Here is a 20455-nt window from a genome sequence, read left to right on the forward strand (position 1 = left end):
TGTTTGCTCCCGCCGAGTCGATTGCCGCGAAACAAGGACTGAGACCGGCAGACGTGTACCGAGAAAGCTCTGAAAGCTGTTCCTTCTCTCTCTCTATCTTTCTCTTTCTCTCTCTCTCCCCTTCCCACCCTCCCTCATTCTCTCGATTACCGAGCGGTGGATTAATCTGATGTTGACGGTGGATCCCGGACTTCGTGATCTATATTTCGCTTGAGGTTTTCGAGGAATCCGCGGAATGATCTCAATGCGAAAGCGGAGCAAACGAAAATAGGGTGGAAATAGCGATAATATTGAATCTCGATGTGCATATTTTGTAGTTTACGTCTACGAAGTGGATAGACAACGGAAGCGATTTTTTAATTCATTCTTACAGATTTTTAATCCAAAAAATAAAAAAAATAAAAGAAGAAAAATAATTAATATATTGAAAAAATGTAACTTTGATACACAGATATTAATTTTAGCAGCAAAACTCTGAGACTACGTTTGTTTAAATATTTTTCTTTTATTATAATGAATTACACATTACTTAGTATTAAAATTTAACGTATAATCTTATTGGATAATTTGTTGTTATCCTCTTTTCGCCCAAAAATAATACATAATAGATTGAGGAAATTATTTGATATTTGAAATTAAAATTTTCTCAGCGATATATAAAGATTTTAAACATTTATACAAACTTGTAAACGCGATAGCTGAATACATATTCATATCTTTGACTTAATAAAATTAAATAATTTTCTGCCATAGCATTTATTATAATTACAATTATCATTTTTTATTTGATATTATGCATGAATCGTTTTATATTATGGATGCAGTAAAATATTGTATATTTGATAAACGATTCATACTTTGATAGTAAAAGTTATTAAAATGCAAAAGAAGAGGATAAGGAAATCTTTGAAGTATTGTTCACTTTCTATAAACAAAATAGGATATGAATTAACTGGACTCCCCTTAGAAGGGCAACCCAACATGCAACAGAGCATATTTATCTCCCCTCAACATGATTATTCTCACCTGAGTTTTCGTTTGTATCGTTATACCTTTACGCTAGATGGCACAAAAGAGATTCTTTATTAAACAAGTATAATTTTCAATGGCAGCTGTGTTAATAAAAATTCAGTGAATACAGGACGTATAAACATATGTTTGTCGTCCATTTCACCTATTAATTGTATGTGACATAATTGATAAATTAAAAGTAACTAAATTTCTAAAGACGACATAGATTTATCGAATCAGATATTCCTATTATATTTTTTGATAAACGAAAAGTTGTGTGAATTTCTTTTTGTGAATTATGTGAACTTTTTTATTTCTAAATAAAATGCAACGCGACGAATCGATTTTAATAGAGTTTTAAACCATTGCGAAACACGTTATGCAATGCAATGAGCGGCGAATGATAGTGACTCGACGACGAATTAAACAATTTATGTAACGAGCTTTCTACGCCTGACAGAGGCGTATCGGAAACGAGCGACGCAGACAGATGGCTGGGAGAATCTTTCATTTCCCGAATAATCCATCAGTCATGATTATCTATAAATTATATAGTCAATTACAATTTCACGAATATAAATAAATTCACAAAGTATTATTAAAATAATCTGTTTTTTATAATTATGGTTGATAAAACTGTTATATTTAAATTAATGAAATTATATTTATAAGTTCACACTATTCATTATTATTTCCAAAATATTATAATGCCGAAAATTAAAAAGTTGCAACAAGTCATTAACAATCTATGTCTCTGAATCATTTTAAATGTAAAACGCATTTTAAAACGAGAAATTCTGTTCGTGGATATTTATAGTTTATTTAAAGGGAAAAACTTTGAAATATATATATATATATATATATACTATATAGAGACAAATGTTATATATGTATAGTTTGTCAAACAATCGAGGGAGGAGAGCAATCAATGAGGGAAGGAGAGGTGTAAGAATACTTGAAACGAAACCCATGTAGATTATTTAAAAACAATGTCGTTTATTTGAATCGCACAAGACATACACCGTATCTGCTATGTTTACAATTAGGGACCCCTGCGAGGAAAGCTCGGCCAACGTTTGTCGCAAGTCTTGGCCGGAATTTACTCGGAGACGTCTGGATTTCTTATTTTTTTTTGTATTGCCTTAATGTCGATCCTCGGTTAAAAGTATTTCAATGCCAGGTTTAACCCGGTCACATACTGTCCCTAGAAACCGAGCTTCGGATTATATTTTACCCTGGATCAGAAGATTTCCTAAAAATCCAATTTCCCTGCTACGATATTATCATTTCACCGCTCATTTTTTTTATCTCCCGATAATCGACTATGTGTGTGAATCTTCTTGTATGTGATCTTCGCTCCCTTATTATAATTATAGGAAATATTTCGTAGCTTTAAATTATGTAGACTGCCTAGATACTTCGCTCGATTATACTCTTGACGTTCGTTTTGGGATTATCTTTTAGCATTTTATGATGATTTACCCTGTAGAAATGTTAAAAATCAACGGGGAGAGACACGACGGGGTTGATATTATCAATATGTCAATTAATCGAATTTGTGCAATATCATATATATTTCTCGGATTTCTCTTTTTATATGTTTTAAACGCCTAATGTCCCGCGATTGACGCGAATCGAGCAGGAAACTTGCCGTGGCAATTTCCATGTTGGATTCACATTACCATTCATCGCGGTTACAGCATCTTGCTGCGTGTGTGTCCCTAACGCGAGAATATTCCTCGCATAAAAATTCGCTCTCCCGTCCTCGTCGTGTCCCGCCAGCCCCGATGATCGCCCGCCGCGAGATTTGCATGTGTCACTCCTTTGTTTCGGTGTGGCAGGGAACTTGGTCCTATATGTGGGATGAATTCGAACAAGAAAGGCAAGAAGAGAAGGAGGGAGAACTTTTCGAAATCAAAGTATGCGTATTCGTGTATGATGACGTGCCGCAGGATTCTTTTTATTTCGTCGATTACACATACGACGCTCCGTCAAAAATTTTTTTTCTCTCTTTCTCTCTCTATTCGTTTTCGCAAATTTTCGAGAAGAATCGCCCTTCCCGTATCTTCATTATTCATGTTCGTTCTTCGATCGTCGCGAATGTCGGAGCGCGTCATTATATGAGAAAAAGAGAAATCACCACCTTCATCTTTTTTTTCTTTCTTACTGTTATAATCATTAAACAACTTTTCGACGCGACTCTCTCTCTCTTTCTCTCTCTCTGCTTTCGGATCTCATCGCTACGGGCAGTGTCATTATTTACAGTATGTCGTATAAACGCGGAGCCTGGCATGTACGTATTTCAGGAATCGATCTAACAAACTTTTAACTAGATAACGAGAGATTTTTTTATCTAGGGCCGTACACGTCTAACACCGAGAGAACTATCTGATATGAGTTTTTTTTTTAAATCGCCTTTATGCTTTCTCGTTCTCACGCACACACGCGCACACTCGCATCCCCGGAACGAGAAGGATAACACGCACAATAAAATCACAAGAAGACACGCAATCGATACTCGCATTCATCTCTCACGCATCGCAAAGTTATTTTTTTATATCCTTACAGTCTACATATATATATATATATATATATATATATATATATAATATATATCTCTTTAGGAACAGTTCCCTCCGAAAACGTTTTACGTCGACGAGGCGTCGTTGAGGAAAAAACAAAAAGAGAAAAGAAACATACTATTTTACTATTTAAAATGGAACGCAAAAACTTGAAGAACGATCGTCACGTCGCCCGCGAAAGCTTCAGTCTTCAGACGAGGACGAGAGAAAACGGAAATTCGATTCTTGATTGCTCCTCGGGTTCGGCCGCGGGACGATTTTCGCAGGATCAACGTACAGAGATATCGATCCTGCGAAAGCCGGATCCGCGATCCGATCTCAGCCGTAACACGGCAATAAATATAATCAACGAACAAAGCGCGCTGATGATGAGGTCCCGACGTGCGAAGTGACCGTCGAAGGAGGGGGGAATTTTCGCAATTATTGGAATATTTTTTTTCTTTCTCCGGATATTTTTTCTAGCCGCAGGCTCGCGATTAATTAAATAAACGACTCCTTCGCCTCGACGAACGCGTCGCGCGCGACGCAAAATCAGCGGCCATAAACCTAAACAACTTTGGCATTTTCTTAATCTTTAAAAACATCTGCGATAATAATTTAATATCGGAATAAAATAATGAAAGCGGCGCTTTTGAACTCACTGTGCAACCGTAATCATAATAGTGACAAACGTAATAATAGAATGCTAATAATAATAATAATAGTAATAATAATAGTAATAATGACAATAATCATGTTACAAAACAATAATAATAATAATAATAATATTAATAATAAAGGCAATATAATAGGGGCAATAATAATATTAATAAAGATAATAGAATCGCCGATAATAGATATAATATATTGTACATAGGATCGAGCTAGAGTTTAGAGATACTAGCTTCTCTCATATATTATTTAAATCAGATATTTTTTTCTCAATATCCTAAGTATTGATACATACATATACATATATATATACATATCTATATGTATATATATATAGATATATAATACGTACAGGATCATCAAAGTCGCCATTTTTCTTACGGGCTAAGGAAATCGATGCATTCGAAAAAAAAAGACGCGTCGGTCCCATTGACACGTTCTTACGAAGCGACATTGTGTAATGTACAAAAAGAACTTCACTCCGATTGTTTCTAATATAGTTACATACACGGCGAGTTGCAAGTTTTCATAATATATTTATACATATATATTACGTTATACAATATGTATATATATCTATTATTAAATAAATAATCTTCAAATGCGATAATAAAGTCACGAACTTATATGTTCGTTTTCTTATTTATAATATTTATATTTTGTATATTTGTATCTGCCTTTCATATTTATATATGTATATATATATACTTTTATATATATATATATTTATATCTTTATATCTGTGTGTATGTATATATATGCAGATTTATATTTATATAGTGTCTTTTTCCGCGTTATTTATAACTATTTATAGCGATACATAATTTAAATAGCTGTGCTGAGACTCGCAAACTGGTAACCATTCGTTCATTTTTTTTTAGTTAGTTAAACGCAGAGCAGGTTTCTTCTTGTCGAGCACCTTTTCTCTTTATACTGTCTTCTTATTTTCGCGTCACGTGAACTTTGCCTTCGTGCTTCGTCCAGTCCTCGCGATCTAGTGAAGATCCTCTCTTCTTCGAAACAGTCGAAACTCCAGCTTTCGCTAGATCTCCCGTTGCTTTTTTTTTATAATTTCGAGCCATTTCCAGGCTGTTTGGTCGAGAGATTCTCGAAATCGCGCATCGACCTACCACCTCTCCTAATCCTCGAGAGTTGACCTCGGATATTTCGCGGCGAGAGATTCTTCTGAAATCGCGTTGTCGGGATCTTGACATTTTCGACGAGATTGAGCCGGTCCTGGGCGACTCAGATTGTCAGATGTGTCTCTCCCTTTCTCAAGGTCGCTGAGGAGGAAGATCCTTCAGTACACCGGGTAAGGCGGCCTGTGCGGCCACAGCGGCGGGATCAGCGGTAGGCTTCCGTTCCAGGATCAAGTATCTTTGCTACTGAGTGAGGAGTCCTCGTCCTTGATCACCGGGTACGGTATATCCAGCTTGGGACCCTGCTGTACCACCACCACGCACTTTCTCATGTGTTTCTCAAGCGTGCTCGGTACCGAGAACGGCATCTCGCAGAAGCGACACTTGTACGTGTCCTTGCCGTGTCGGCCGTGAGTCTTCATGTGCCTAGTCAGCTTCGAACTCTGAGCGCACGCGTACGAGCAGAGTTCACACTTGTACGGCTTCTCGCCGGTGTGCGATCGCCTGTGCACCGTCAGATTCGAACAGTTCTTGAAGACCTTGCCGCAATATTCGCAAGTGTCGTTTCGGCCGCTCCGCTCCTTCTTCATCAACGGACTCGGCAGGCCCTGAAGCGAGAGGCTGGACGTCGTTGCCTTGGACACCTTACGAAATTCGTTGTTCTCTAAGTAGTGCGGACTGGGTAGCCAGAGACCGCTGAAATCCGGCCCTGTGGATCTAGGAAACCCCTGGCCGGAAAAAATATTTGGCGTCGTCGAGGAGTTGAAATTCGTTGGCGAAAGCGCGCTCTCCTTCTCTTTGTTGTTGTTCAGAGAGTTTGCGAGGTTGCAAGGCGAGTCGGTCTTCAGGAAGCCGCTGCGATGGTTCTCTTGTAGCGCTTGCCGATAGGCCTCCGAGTACTGGGCGATGTTGCTCAACCCGAACTTCTCCATGAGATCACCCACCAGACTGGCCGGCTTCTCTATCCGACCTCCGCTCTCCTCACCGCTCTGCCCTTGATTGGTACTCAGATCCTCGGGCGTATTCTCTTCCGCATCTTCGCGCTCGGTCTTCTGCTCGTTCTCTTCCAACTCGTCCAGATCCATGTTCTCGTCACAACTAGATCCGTCGTCCGGCACCGTTTCGACGCTACCTTGAGGACTGGCAGCCGAGTTCAAGTGCTCTTGATGCTCCTTCCTCATATGCTTTCTCAGTTCGGTGAAGCTCGTCACCTCGACTTCGCACACTTCGCACCTTATCGGCGTGCTCTGGCTGTCTTGCGTTCCATCTTGTTGTTGATACTGCCTCTCCTTGTCTCGATGGCTGCGACGATGGACGATCAGGTTGGATTGGAAGCGAAACTTCTTGTCGCAGACTTCGCACGTGTATACTGTTTCTGACGAAGAGTCGGTAATTATCGGCGTCGAGGCCACCGGCGGGCTTGTCTTCTCACTGTCGGTCGAATTGTTGTTGTTGTGATGACCCACCGGGCTTTGGCTGTAACAGGGCGGCGAGTTTTCCTTCTGATGATTGCCGTGGCTCAGATTCGTAGGGTTGGCCGAGGCCGGACTAGGCGGTTCCACCGAATGAACTTGCGAGTGAGACTGCGATTGTTGCTGTTGCGACTGTTGCTGTTGTTGCTGCTGCTGTTGGACGTTACTGGCAAGGGGGATCGATGGTACTGGTGGTACCGGTGGAGGAGGGGGATTTGGCGTGGGATTACCGTTAGGTGTAGGTGGAGCCGCGCCTAAGGACGGATTAGCGAGGCTCCTTAGGCGCGCTGAGTAAAAATCCAGGTTCGCTTCAAGTGGTGGTGGGTGTGCTTGGCCGCCAAGGCCGCGGCCGTGCGACAATTCGGCCAAATTGGCGAGATTCCGTGCGTTGTTGAGCGAGTCCAAAGAGCTGCGTACGAGCGGATCGCCGAGATTCAAACCGTCCATACCACGAAGCGGATCGCCCAGATTCTGCAGATTTCGCGTAGCTGTCTGCAGTTCCTGGAGACCTCTGTAACCTGCCAGAGGATTCAGGGTGAGGAAGTCGGGCCTGAACATAGGCGGAAAACTTCGTTCCAAGTGTTGAGGTAGCCTCAGAAAACTGTGGAGAGGATCTCCCACCAAAGACGCCGAGGTCTGAAGCTGCTGCCGACCACCGCTGCTGCCACTCGTGTTCGTACCGCCCGATGAATTCGCTGCCGAGGAACTTCCGGTTGACTTGCCGCTTAGGTTCAGATGATTTGGCGGGCTAAGGTGATGCGCGTGCGTTGGCGTAGGCGTCGGTGGACTCGGTGCCGGGGTGTTCGACGATGAGTTTGTCGACGAAGAGGGGGAGCAGTACAGACGAGCACCGTGCATGCTCTGTACGTGCTGAAGAAGCTCCCATGCCGAGCACAGTCGCCGGGAACATTGCGAACACTGCAGCCATCTTGGCTCTGAAACAGATATATGAACGTCGCGGTGGTTAAGAGTCATTGTTGTCATCGTCGCATTTGGAGAATTTCGTTTTAATATTCAAAATTTAGATATAAACAGTTTTAGTGAGTTGATACATTGTTAAAGATCTAGATGAGTTTATCGTTAATTGTGTATTTAATTCTCTCTCATATATGTTTAAAAAAAATAGATATATATACATATATTTAGTATTTTTTAATTGGTTTCTAAAAAGAGAGATTTTAAAAAAGTGAAGATAAAATACCTTATTCTCAATTAATATATATTTTTGACAGAAATCAGCTGATAACTGTCAAAAATATTAATCGTGTTTAAAGTATTATAACGTATTATTTAAAACATTATTTTATATAATTTTTATATTATAACATTATTATTTTAAAAGTTAATTAGCAAATTAACGCTTTAATCAGCTGATTTCTATCAAAATATATTAATAAAGCGAAAATTTGCTAATTAAATATTCTAGCTTACATATTTATTTTTATATTGTGTATGTTATAATTTGCTAATTAAATTTAAAAATAATAATATGGTAAAAGTTATAAAATAGTAATATGTTGTAAATAATATGTTATAATACCTTATTCTCGATTAATATTTTTTCTTTCTAAAGCTATATCTTTTCGAACGAATCTCCTTCGAGTTTTAATTAATTATTAATATTAAGTCATGTATATAGTATCGCGCGCGCGCTATTAGCATGAAGTTGCCGATGTTTGTAGCTTCGGCCATTACCGAAACGCCGCGACTATCAGGCAGTTGGAGCTGCGTCCCGCTGTGATTAATTAGTAAGCATAATCGTTAGAAACGATTTCTAACCTTTATATTGTAATATTTATCAATCGCATATCATAATTTCAACGTTAATATGTAGTCGTAATTGTTCGAAACGCATATTTCGCGAAAAATTCGATGCAAAATTTTTTGCCAACATAACATAACCCAATTTAATCTGTTTTCGTGCGCGCGAATGGGTTGCGATCCGTGGATATATCTATCGTTAATTCTACCTTACATATTTATATTGTGTATGTTATGATGCGAAATAATAAGATTATCCTAATATATGTATGTATTTTATTTGTTACAGGTAGCATTACGATTCACGCGTCGTGTCGGGAGTGCCGTGTAAAGTTTCGCGTGTCGGGAGTGCCGTGTAAAGTGTCGGGCGATCGTAATTATTCGTGTTTTCGCGAGTGTCGTGAGTGCTACCATGGACCAAGAGAGGAGGAGGAGGCCCGGGGAGGCATCGGGCGACGTCGGGGCAACTATGAGGTATGCAAAATAAAACATTTTTTCTAAACTGCATTGTTTATGAGATGTTCGACACACATATACATAATTTGAATATTTTGTTTTCAGATCAATATGCTGTGTACTACAACTCCGCTATTGCACGTATCGGTGAGTGAGAAATTGTTTATCTTAATATAATATTTCTATAGCGGTAATGGGGATATACATAATATGTTGAAAATATTAAAATATAGTAACATGTTTTAAATAATATGTTATAATATCTTATCTGCGATTAATATTTTTTGACAAAAATCAGCTCTGATAATTGTCAAAAATATTAATCGAATTTAAAATATTATAACATTCCTTTCTAAAAAAAGGCACGTTAAGACGTATCTTGTAAGTATTGTTGCATCTTTTCCGATGTTGATTAACTGTTGTTGATTAACTTGTGAGGCAGCCAATCAGCATCGCGGAGAAGAGGCAACAATACTTGTGAGAATCGACTTAACATGCCTTTTTTAGAAAGGGATTTTTCCGGCTTAAGTTTTTTTTAACACATAGTCATTAGCTATTTTAAAAATTAAAGTTTATTTTAAAAGAAGAAAGCGAGAGGGAAAAGGAATTATGCTAATAAAATCAGGATATAATTCGATGGATTATAGAACCGCGAATAAGATGATTATGTAAGACCCTGGATATATCGTAATAATCTAACGACAGAGGATTCAAGACTTCACGGTGATTTCACGAGCATGTGACGGCAGCTCGTAAAATACTCGCACACGTACAACATGTGCGCGCGCACGCTCCCTCCCCCAGGTCCCACTATCAATTTTCGAACCACCCTTAATTTCGCGGAATCGAGACGGCCTCGGCCGATTGAATTCGGAATTCAAACGGCGCGTCTGTGTCAAATTGCGGTTCGGTCCGACGAGTTGCGGGGGGGCTTAAAAATAATATCCTCGTCGAGCGGGCGGTCGAGGGGGGAGGGAGGTGTAGAACGGTCCTGGGGGTCGGTTACCACGGCATGCGGCTGAAACTGACCCTTAACGACTTCTCGACCCTCCTTCCCCTTATGGCGCGCGCGAGAGCTTATGACGCGGGAGGGACGGGTTTTGAATTTCAATGTTTTTAATCCGGAATATCAGATTTTCGGCCCATTTTTCACGCCCCACGTAGCAGCGCAATAGACGTCCATCGTGTGCCGCAAGTTTAGGGCGAATCCGTGGGATTTTATTAATTCCAACGTCGCGTCGCCCCAACACGGCGAGGATAAGAAGAGACGGTCGAAAGGAGGAGAAATAACAGACCGAGGATGCAGGCATCGTGTGCCTATAAGAACGACCCTCACTTTGCCAGTAAAAGCACCGCGAAACATTACCCGGGAAGCATATTTTCTTGGATCGTAACGCCGGACGTTAGGGTTCCCGAGGAGGGAAGGAACTTAAATTCACGTCTCGTGAAACATTACGGATATGCCTAAGATAACGATTAATCATTCTTATGGAAATATTTTTTTACAATGTGTACTTTGGAATTTAATTGACATTGTATAAGACAAAAATGTTTAAATTCTAATATTCGCAACACACGTATCTTGTGTAAAATTATTCATCAACAATTTTTTATCTCAGTCTTTTATCAAAAATTCTATACCTAAGTGAAATATTCTGTTCTGATCCATCAATATATAGAAATGTATATTTTCGATACATTCTTTAAAGCAACGCGAATAAGGCACGTCGGGCAAATTAAAGAAACATCTTAGCTACAAAACTTTTCTCTGACGGACTCCTTTCTCTTTCAATTCGGACTTGACGAATTTGTAAACGCGAGTAGTCCCGCACAATTGGACGAATAAATACGCACGCTGCGTTGTTCGGAAAGAAACTTCTTAGACGAAATAAATAAATACGCGTTGTAGCGGACAGAGAAGTACCTTCCTCTTGTAAGAGATTAAAAAGTTCAGAACTTGCCCTCTCCTCCTCCATTATATCTCCTCACTGTCCCGCGATACTTGGGCGACGGTAAGGCAAGTCAGACGGAGAGACAAAAGACTGCAGCAAAATAAAGTGGTCCTAATTAAATGGTTCGGGATAGGGAGCGATCTTTGTTTGAATGAAGCTTCAGGATCATCTTAAAGCCGAACAATCGTCGGATCGAGGGATATTTCCTGTACTATGCTTAAAAACATTATTTTTTAGTGATTGAAAATTGTTTTTATTCGTCACAGTGAAATAGATTTACTGCAAGAAAAATATATTAATTAATCCGCACGAATGTCACAAAAATTTTTTTTTCGATTTGACACAGTCAATTCCTTGTCTTCTGATAGAATTATAATTTTAATATTAAGAATATATAGAAGAATATATAGAATTATAATTTTACATTGCAATATATTGACGTGAAATTACTCATGTCAGAGCAGCTCGTAGAAATGCGTGGCTTTGAGAGATCGTTTGATGATGGCGCGGACAGGATGTGAAAACAATGAATCTTAAATATAAAATTAGGAACAACTCGACGCGCCGTCACGCCGGTAAATGATAGTTTATTTCGCGACAATACACAATAGAACACATTTCGTCGTATGTAACAAGGTGCTAAGTAGAATAACGAGCCAGATAGTGGGCGAGGGACCTTTCTTTCTCGTCTTGCTGACCTTTCACTAGGATTACGTTTGCATCGTCGCAGCGAGAATGAGAGACGATAGTCACAATTTTATCTCATTGATGCGCGCGATTTTTCAATCGTCGAAAACAACGAGGAGAAAGTCGCGGACGAACGAAACGCAAAGATCGCAGAGGAACAGGCGAGAGATCTTCGGCGATTTCTTGAATTGAGAAGTTCTCTCGTTTAGGGGAAAACGTGTATATATAAAGTATGAAATATATTTTAATACATATACATTTTTTTAATATTTGTTCTGAGTCTACTCCAACTTTTATTTTGAAAGAATTATTTAGTTGAATCGTATCTTTTTTAAAAACAATTTTGTTTTTTTAATTGAAATTTTTAATCATTTCTTTCTCGAAACGTTTTTTATATTTCTTCATTTTTTTAGAGACAACATTTGTTGCAATTTTCTTTACTATAGACATTATCTTGTATGTAATTTAGTCAGAAGTAATATTTTGAAAAAGCTTTGAATTCCTGCAGGATGAGTGTATGGACAATAAAATTTTATCAAATTATAGAAATTTTCAAAATTCTTTCTTGTCTTTTTTTAATGGATTTTTTATAACTTGTCAACTTGTCTATATATCGCGTTTTTCAAACCAAACAGAAATTTAAAAGAACAACGGAATCTTCATTGTTCAACCGCGGTATAGAAATACTAAGGAAAGGTCGGTACCTCGAATTGGGTTTCGATTTTTTTTTTTCGAGTCATCTCAAGCCTGATCCTTCGACGGGATGAGCGTGAAGTACAAATTTGCTCAAGTTTTAGAAATTAAAAAATGAGCAATAGAAAAAGAGAGAAAGTAGAGTCGAGTCATCTTCGAAATTGATGCCGAGTGGTGAAGCGCAAAAATTCGGCAATTATTGTTTCACGCTTCGGGTGTTTGCCACGCTGCTTTCCCTCGAGCCTTCCTTCTCCGAACGACCGAGCCTCTTTTTTTTCCCCGGAAGTCGAAAATATTGCCGACTTCCCCGGGGAGGGAAGATGCGAGAGACAGGGAGAGAAGCGGGAGATAAGCAAGTGCTCGGGCATAATAAAGGTGTATCGATTCACGGCCGGGCGCTTTTCATATGCAAACTTCGCGGGTGGCCATCCGTTAGGATTATTTCTTCAGATTTCCCCGGCCGCGTGTGTCCGCGAGAAATGGCAGACTAGCTGGGAAAACGCGAGTGCTGTGCGCGCTATCGTTTACGATGGCTCTTTTATCGAATAAATGGAAAGTTCAATATACGTTACACAATTGCACCGTTTCGATGCAATGTTGCGCAATAAATTACACCGCACACTTTGCTACAAGTTCTTTTACAAGAATCTTTATATATGTTGAAGACTACAGCAGCAATGTTGGAAAGAAATTAAGACAATTATCAATATCTCGATTTTTTTAGATTAAATATTATGTTATAGATTCTTAATATATATAGGAGATTGATTACTCCTTAAAAATACATGCAAAAATAAATAATAACGAAGTGTAACTGATTAACGAATGAATGAATCTACGTATAAATCCAACATTCTGCAAACATTTTGTCACAACATGTGTATATAGTCATGGAGAACGTTTGAAAGATGAAAACGGAATTTGTACTTAGAAAGGGCAGCCGAATCAAATGAACAATATGTCTGCACATGAGATTCGGCCCTCCGACGATAGTGACCGAACGATTTTCTCCAGAAATTACCCGACAAATTGGCCTGCGCAACGTTTACGGGCAAATCGTTCGGAACGCCATTGTTTAACAACGATTCGAGCCTGGTCATCCTACGAATACTTCCTTTCAACTCTTTTACGGAAGACTTAACACGAATCTACCCTTCCGCCCCCTTCAAGGTGCTTTTTTGAAAATACATTTCTGTTGGTCGTCTAACAATAAGTATATCTTCCTGAAATATTGAGAGAGAGAGAGAGAGAGAGAGAGAGAGAGAGAGAGAGAGAGAGAGAGAGAGAGAGAGAGAGAGAGAGAGAGAGAGAGAGAGAGAAAGAGAGAGTCAATAACTAAAATTATTTTTCACAAAATTTATAAATAAAAAAATGAACGTGTTTATACGATAAATAATAATTATAATTAATTAAAATTAAATATTGCTAAAATTTACAAGATATGATTTGAAGATATGTTTCTCTCAATTTTAATTTAATAAAATTTAAATGACATCAGCTGTCAAACAAATGTCTGTCTTGAACAACTCTGAAATAAACATGTACTAGTTTACTAGTATATTAATTAACAAGGATTAAAATTTACGCGATATTAATGCTTGCAAAATATACTAAAGGCTGAGAGAAGTAGCTTTAAATTATTTAAAATCGCACACATATATAATCGTAAGAGTATTGTGCGTGATTTCATGAACGAATTTTAATAATGTAAACGACGTTGTAACATGCTCTCGAAAATCTTTTTGGACGGGATACATCTGCCGCCCAGTGACGTCATGATATACACATACATACACATACAAACTACAAACATACACAAAGGCCTTTAATCCAGAATGGCGTGTGACAATATTAAAATATCGATTAGCCGACGTATGCGACGTATGCACTTTGTCGTCGATACAAGGGTTGCACTTAAAAGGGACAACGCGCAGCGGATCATGTCCAGGTGGGTAGTTTGCGGGTGATTTTAATCATTTTACTGGACCTATTAATTAAATAACCACCTGAGATAAATTTCATGCAGTAACGAGAAATATTCGGCACGCATTCAACCAGATTAATCAATAAAAACAAATAAATTGATCGAAAATAAAACATAAAAACATTTTAAAAAATATAATCGCACAAAAAATATAATAAAAAAATAACGAAAATATTGCAAAAAATACATAATATAAATTATTCGTTCGGGGCAAATCATTTCATAAGAATGCGAAGAAATTAAAATTAATTAACTAAGTTGTGTGTGTGTAATAATTATTTTACAATATAATACATTGAAACAGTTACATATGTATTATATTATAATATACAATTTATTAAATTAATTATATATTTTATGTATATATATATATATGTATGATACACATACGCTATTAATATTTGGTCTACATCGTGTCTGTAACCGTAGCTAGCAGATCTTTTCCAGTAAATTTTTATTTACGACTCGCTCAACCCACCGCAGAGTGTCGCGGTGGGTTGAGCGGCAAAGAGCCGAAGCCGTTAAAATCGAGCGAATATAGCGACCGGCGCGATTCCATTCTCTCTAAACGAATATTGGAATGGTCGCGTAACATACTCCTTGTGGTCACTATAGTTCCGCGAAAAGATTGGTCAGACTGCGCTTCACTGAGCCTTTATGTCCTCCGTTACTCAGTTTGTCCGTCCAAACCGCAAATCTCGCGAATGCACCACCGTGGGCTATTAACCCTTCGAGGGCCGAGTCTCAATTTATTAAAAGAGTTTATTATTCGAGTTTCTCATGAGTTGGCACAAAGACTAAAGCGGGACAATAGCTGCCGAGTTGTGTATCTAAAATTACATTTTCACATAATTATAATTTGAATTCAATGATATCATATAAGATAATTTTTTTTTTTTTCCCGAAACATTTAAGAGTTCAATACATGCGATGAAAATAAAAGCGCAAAATATTTTTCTACGAGAGGATTAGGAGTTTGGAAGAACTGTTTAATGCTGTCGATTTCTCATCGTGAGAGATTTGCCTTTACAGCTACTTCGATTTTCTTTTCTGTAGTGCTACACCGCTGCAGGAAAGAGAGGAGAACACGGATGACGGACTCGTCTTACATAGAGGACGTAAGAGAAAAAATTAATCAAAAAGCCACTCGACCTGGTAATTTAAACGCGTCGTAGCGCGCTGAAGTCGCGTATATTGAACTTCTGCTTTGTAAGCTTTGATGACGTTCTTTCTTTCTCTCTCTCCCTCTTTTTCGCTGGGTTTCTTTTATGTGAAGCACGCGAAGTAAGTGCAAAGGAAGCGGAGAACGCAACTACCTTGTCATTGTCGAGGAAGAAAGAAGGTAAAATATGAACCGGAGCAGTCAAAACGGAAGCAAACTCCTCAGAGGATCCGCCATACTGAAGGCTTCCACGTTGATTTTTATAATAGCGTGTGCCATTCTTCTCACATTCTGCCATTCTATCTCTATCGACAATAAGATTCGCAATGTTCGTATATAAGTAAACGCGCGCGATCAGATTTCGCGTTATTCATTAGACATTTGAATAATCGAAAAAAAAGAAATGCTGAAAAACTAATACTAAAATACGAGATAAAGTACAAGCGGGCTCTCTCTCTTTCCCTCTCTATGGTTCCGATGATACGCAAAATATATGGGCGAAAAAGTTTCCGACGTCACTTTTCGGACGTTTTCGTTGGTGCGTCGTTCTTGTCGGCTTCCTTCCGTAGAGAAGAACGGAAGGAAGAAGGACGAAAAAGTTGCAGGATCCCAAAACCCCGAGCGACAGCCAATTCGCAAGCAATTCTCCGTTCACCTCGGGCGGTCCGGGAAGTCGTCGAGTCTGCTACGAAGGAAAGAAGGGCGAGGAAACGGGAGGGGGTCAAGGGGGGATCGGAAAGGAAGCATAAAGCTGCCGAGGAAAAACCTCACCCGCGGACGAGAATTAATATTCCCGGAGACAAACGTGACAGATAGATCAAATCTGCATCTCACCGGGAGCGCTGGTTGGTGTCAATTTCGACGGATTATCGCTCTCCTTTCGTCGTTTTCCCTTTTTCTCCCTTCGGCCCTTCTCGGAGAAACGTATATATTGTCCCACCACAGTTCTCCAAACCCCATTCTTTTATACCCGCCGCTCTCTTGTGCGCTCTCTATTTTCCTGTGTATCACCGAATTTCCCTTACATCACGGATTTTTCTAAACTCGCATCCGCCGTGGATTCATTTAGACGAAAACGACGGAAAATATATCTCGCGATTCTGCGAAAAGTTCTTCCACCAATTTTCGAAGACATACGGAATCCGATTACTGCAAATCACTATTTTTTTCGTTCTAATGAATCGCGTGCACATAGTCACAAAAGAAAAAAATTAATCAAAAATCACGGAAGAGGGATTTACGGCTTCTGGCCGAGATTCCAAACAGAAGGTTCCAGCACATCCTGTCTAATGCCACCCCACGTGCACGTTTCTGATACCCGCTTTACCTGTCCTCATGCAACGCACCCGTGCAAGCACACACGCATCGTCCGTACGTATGGACACGCTCGCGTGTGGACGGCTCGTGCGGACCACGTGGCCGAACAATAGGACGATTCTAATTGGGCTTTTCGACGTGGTTGTCCGGTAGCAAAAAATCCGACAAAAAAGGCGACAAAAGGGGCTTAACCGGGGAATATCCCCGACGGACGAACGGCGGGATGAGCACGAGCGAGAGTGTATTCTTATAGCGATCGTGGACCAGTTCCTAAAGGGTTAACTCCCTCTATCTCTCTCTTTTTCTCTCTCGTTGCCGGAACATGCTGGCAAAAGAGGGTTTGGGGCGAGCGTCGCGAAGCGTGATGAAACTTTAAAGAGACACCGGTGTACGAACGACCGCCGATGCGTTTTGCTCCTCGGCAGACACAATTATGTTTGTTCGTGATGGCCGCCCTTGTTTCCCCGAGACTACACGAATTTACATACATCTATATTTCGATATACTATTTTTGGGCGCAGATTTAGATTGCCTGGAAAAGTTTTAGAAGTGATTTTTCATTCGTGTAAATCGAAGGACGAACACGTGTATCTAAAAATATTGATTTTATATGATATGATTAGTTGCTTAATATAATTAAACTGAGATACTAAAAGTATACAATTGTAAATAGAATCAGTTATTTATAATTACCGATTCTATTATGAGATCTTTTGTTGCAAAAATTTTTCTAAAATCTACTATTATTCAATATTCCTTAAACATTAAAGTTTCAAGAGAGAGATTATTATTCGTAATAAAAATTTCTTCTCAACAAGATGCAATATTTCATTGAAAATATTTCTAAAAAAAGATTTACATATACTCAAAATAATCGGAAGTATATCCGCGCGAGTAATAGAGACTTTAATAAATAACATATACGATGAAAATAATTTAATTACAAAGGAAAATACATAGAAGAGCCAGTGGTGGTTCTCTCTGTTATCGAGGGCAAAGGCGAAATTCTGCGTTGCAAAGCAGGTTCTTACGTCAATTTGCACAGTTAAGCACTGTATAAGAATCTCAAAGGAGAAGCAGTCGATTCACATCGAGAATGCCGCCGGTGTGAAATTAGAAACCACGATGGAATCACTATTTAAAATAATAATAATAAATATATATATGCATTATTTTTTATTTTTTTAAAATATAAATTTAATATAAATTATTGTCGCAAAATTAATAAATTATCACATCAGTAATATATCTTGTTTCACTTGTTAATGGAAAACTTTAGACAAGAAAACATCTTTCTAAAATTCTCTTTCTCTCTATAGGAATACAATAATTGCGCAATAAAGAGCTTGTAAACCGCGGGTCACAAAGAGGGTCGAGAGCGATCAGTTCGATCATTGAACTTCATTTTACACAAAGAAAACGAACGCAAAGTAGATAACGTAATACTACTTTCATATCTAACGTGTCGCGTCGCCGATTGAGGACGCTCGCGCGTTAAACCCTTCGACGTATGACAATGTAGTTGCCAACAAAAGGGGGTCAGAGAAACTACGCGAGGGAAGACACGAAAGGAGTGAGAGGGGACAGGGGCAGATTCACCCCAATCCCCGAGCGGGTGGTTTAAATTCAAAAATCGAATCCACCGATCCATTGTTCGTATCTGCTCGGCCAGGTTCGACATCACATGGCAGTCCCCCTATAACTGTACTTTAAAACACCCTCTAACCCCCCGCCTTTTCGAGCAACCGACAATTCGCCAAACCAGCATGTGATTTCGGTCTCGGCACAACGGATTCCTCGATTCACACACATTTACGATGAAAAAAAACCCTGACCCATTTCCCGTCGCTCTAGAACGGTGCTAAATTTCAAAATCTATGATACATGTCGAACGCGAAATTGGAAAGCGGAATCAATTCGCTTTAGCATTATTGCGGCTAAGTCTCGACACAAGAGTGTGTTGATCAACGAATTCCAATATAAAATGCAATAATTTATATGTTGCAATAATAATAAAATACGCAATAATACTTCAGTACGAAAAAGTAAAACTTTTTTTAGCAAGCTCATTAATGTCATTAAATATCGAATAGCCAAAGAATTAATTAAAATTAATTAGAGTTCTACCTACAGATATGTATATATCTCTTGGAGCTATTATATTACATATTATGCTTCAATGTAAATGCTAATTATTTCTCTTTTTATGTGCAATAGAAAATATATATTGCAATGTTATATATAATTTAATTATAGAAACTGTTTTGACTCGCAGTATCTAAGTTGGATTTATTTTTTCTATATATATTTTTTTTTAATTATTGTAATGAGACACGTTATATAATTTTTATTTTTGCTAATATAATATTAATAAAATAACGATACACGATTTTAATGACTATTCACATATTTTTATACTAAAGATGACTTAGATGTCACTAAAAAAGAATTAAAAAAAGACATTGCTCTACATTTAAATTATGCGAGCGACTGTTTTTATTGACGAAAATGCAAAGTGAGAGAAACGCGATAACTTACCGGAATTGACTGTGTTCGTGTCGGCGTCCACGGACTCTGTCTTCTGCTTCTTCGGAAGGTCCTCCTTGTCCTCGTCCGGCGCCTCCGTCCGTCTCTTCGGCGTCGAGCTGGCGCTCGCCTTAAGGTCGATCGGACTTCCGGTATCCGGCCCCGGGCCCTGGGGCGTCGGCGGACTCTCCAACCGACCGCTTCTCTTGTTGATAGGCGCGGAGATGCTGGGCACCGAGTTCAGCTTCGAGTCCGGGTCGACGGTCTTTAGAGTGAGGGCGTCCTCAGGATCGGAGTCCTCCGGCGCGGCCGTCGCCGGGGGACTGTGGCAACCCTGAAGGGTGCTGCGACAGTGGTTGACCTTGTGCTCGATGAACCGGACGATCTCGCCGAGGGGGTAGGATGCCCTACAGCCCCCGCATTGGACGGTGTCTGGGGACGTGGTACCTTGCGAGGTTTCCGCTGTAACAGAAAGCAGCGCGCGCTTCCTTTAGAGATGCGTCGGAACTTTGATTAAGCGGATGCGCCGAGTTAGTTTAAGTTTGCCACACGCTTTCTCCTATTCAATTCTAATTTACTCGCAATCAGTTAAATTTAATTGTTCCTACGTAATGATGTCGTTCGTTTTTGATTGAAAACTATGGAAATATAAAATTCAATGATTTTCGAAAATAAGGTTCATTTCAGACATTTGTGAGGGAGTTTTCATCTAAAGGAATACAATGTATTATGCGATACTTTTAGCTTCATTTCTTTAGAGAAAGTAGTATGCGAGAAAGAATTTCTTTTATCAGCAATTATAAAGTTACGTTCGATGCGGTATCTCATCGCGTACGGTATTCAATTGTGTATATCATAACAACGTATTACTGCAATTATATCGCAAAGAATCTTTCAATTATCGTCGTTTCCCGGCTCCGACTGCGAATCATGGTGAAAGCAATATCACTATCAGCTTATAACTATCGATATTTACGTGTTATAGGTACCATTGCATAATCAAATGTAGACATATGTCTCGCTCATTATTCGCAATGACGATTAATCATTACGATTTATGAT

The 20455-nt window shown here is 39.1% G+C and overlaps 1 protein-coding gene and 1 long non-coding RNA gene across 4 annotated transcripts in view; one reads left to right on the plus strand and one right to left on the minus strand.

The window, feature by feature from the left end:
- LOC145941358 (uncharacterized) overlaps positions 1-20455 on the plus strand; it is a 204263-nt gene that overhangs the window by 65588 nt on the left and 118220 nt on the right. Inside the window, exons 2-3 of one of the 2 annotated variants that reach the window (XR_014426171.1) lie at positions 8906-9090; positions 9178-9219. This is a non-coding gene — a long non-coding RNA (uncharacterized LOC145941358). Of the gene's footprint in view, positions 1-8905; positions 9091-9177; positions 9220-20455 lie in introns of those variants that run through there. The other variant, XR_014426172.1, reaches the window with a different exon arrangement.
- Cph (BCL11 transcription factor chronophage) overlaps positions 1994-20455 on the minus strand; it is a 37694-nt gene continuing 19232 nt past the window's right edge. For both annotated transcript variants that reach the window (XM_083047473.1, XM_083047474.1), the window contains exons 2-3: positions 19406-19855; positions 1994-7790 (exon numbers count right to left, since the gene is read on the minus strand). In XM_083047473.1, the coding sequence (XP_082903599.1) occupies positions 5614-7790; positions 19406-19855 (2627 nt within the window). In that variant the 3' untranslated portion in view covers positions 1994-5613. The remainder of the gene's footprint in view (positions 7791-19405; positions 19856-20455) is intronic.

The sequence above is a fragment of the Prenolepis imparis genome, unplaced genomic scaffold (assembly GCF_030444845.1).
Source record: "Prenolepis imparis isolate NDT839.2.m4 unplaced genomic scaffold, iyPreImpa1.0 SCAF_10, whole genome shotgun sequence".
NCBI classification, from domain to species: Eukaryota; Metazoa; Arthropoda; class Insecta; order Hymenoptera; family Formicidae; genus Prenolepis; species Prenolepis imparis.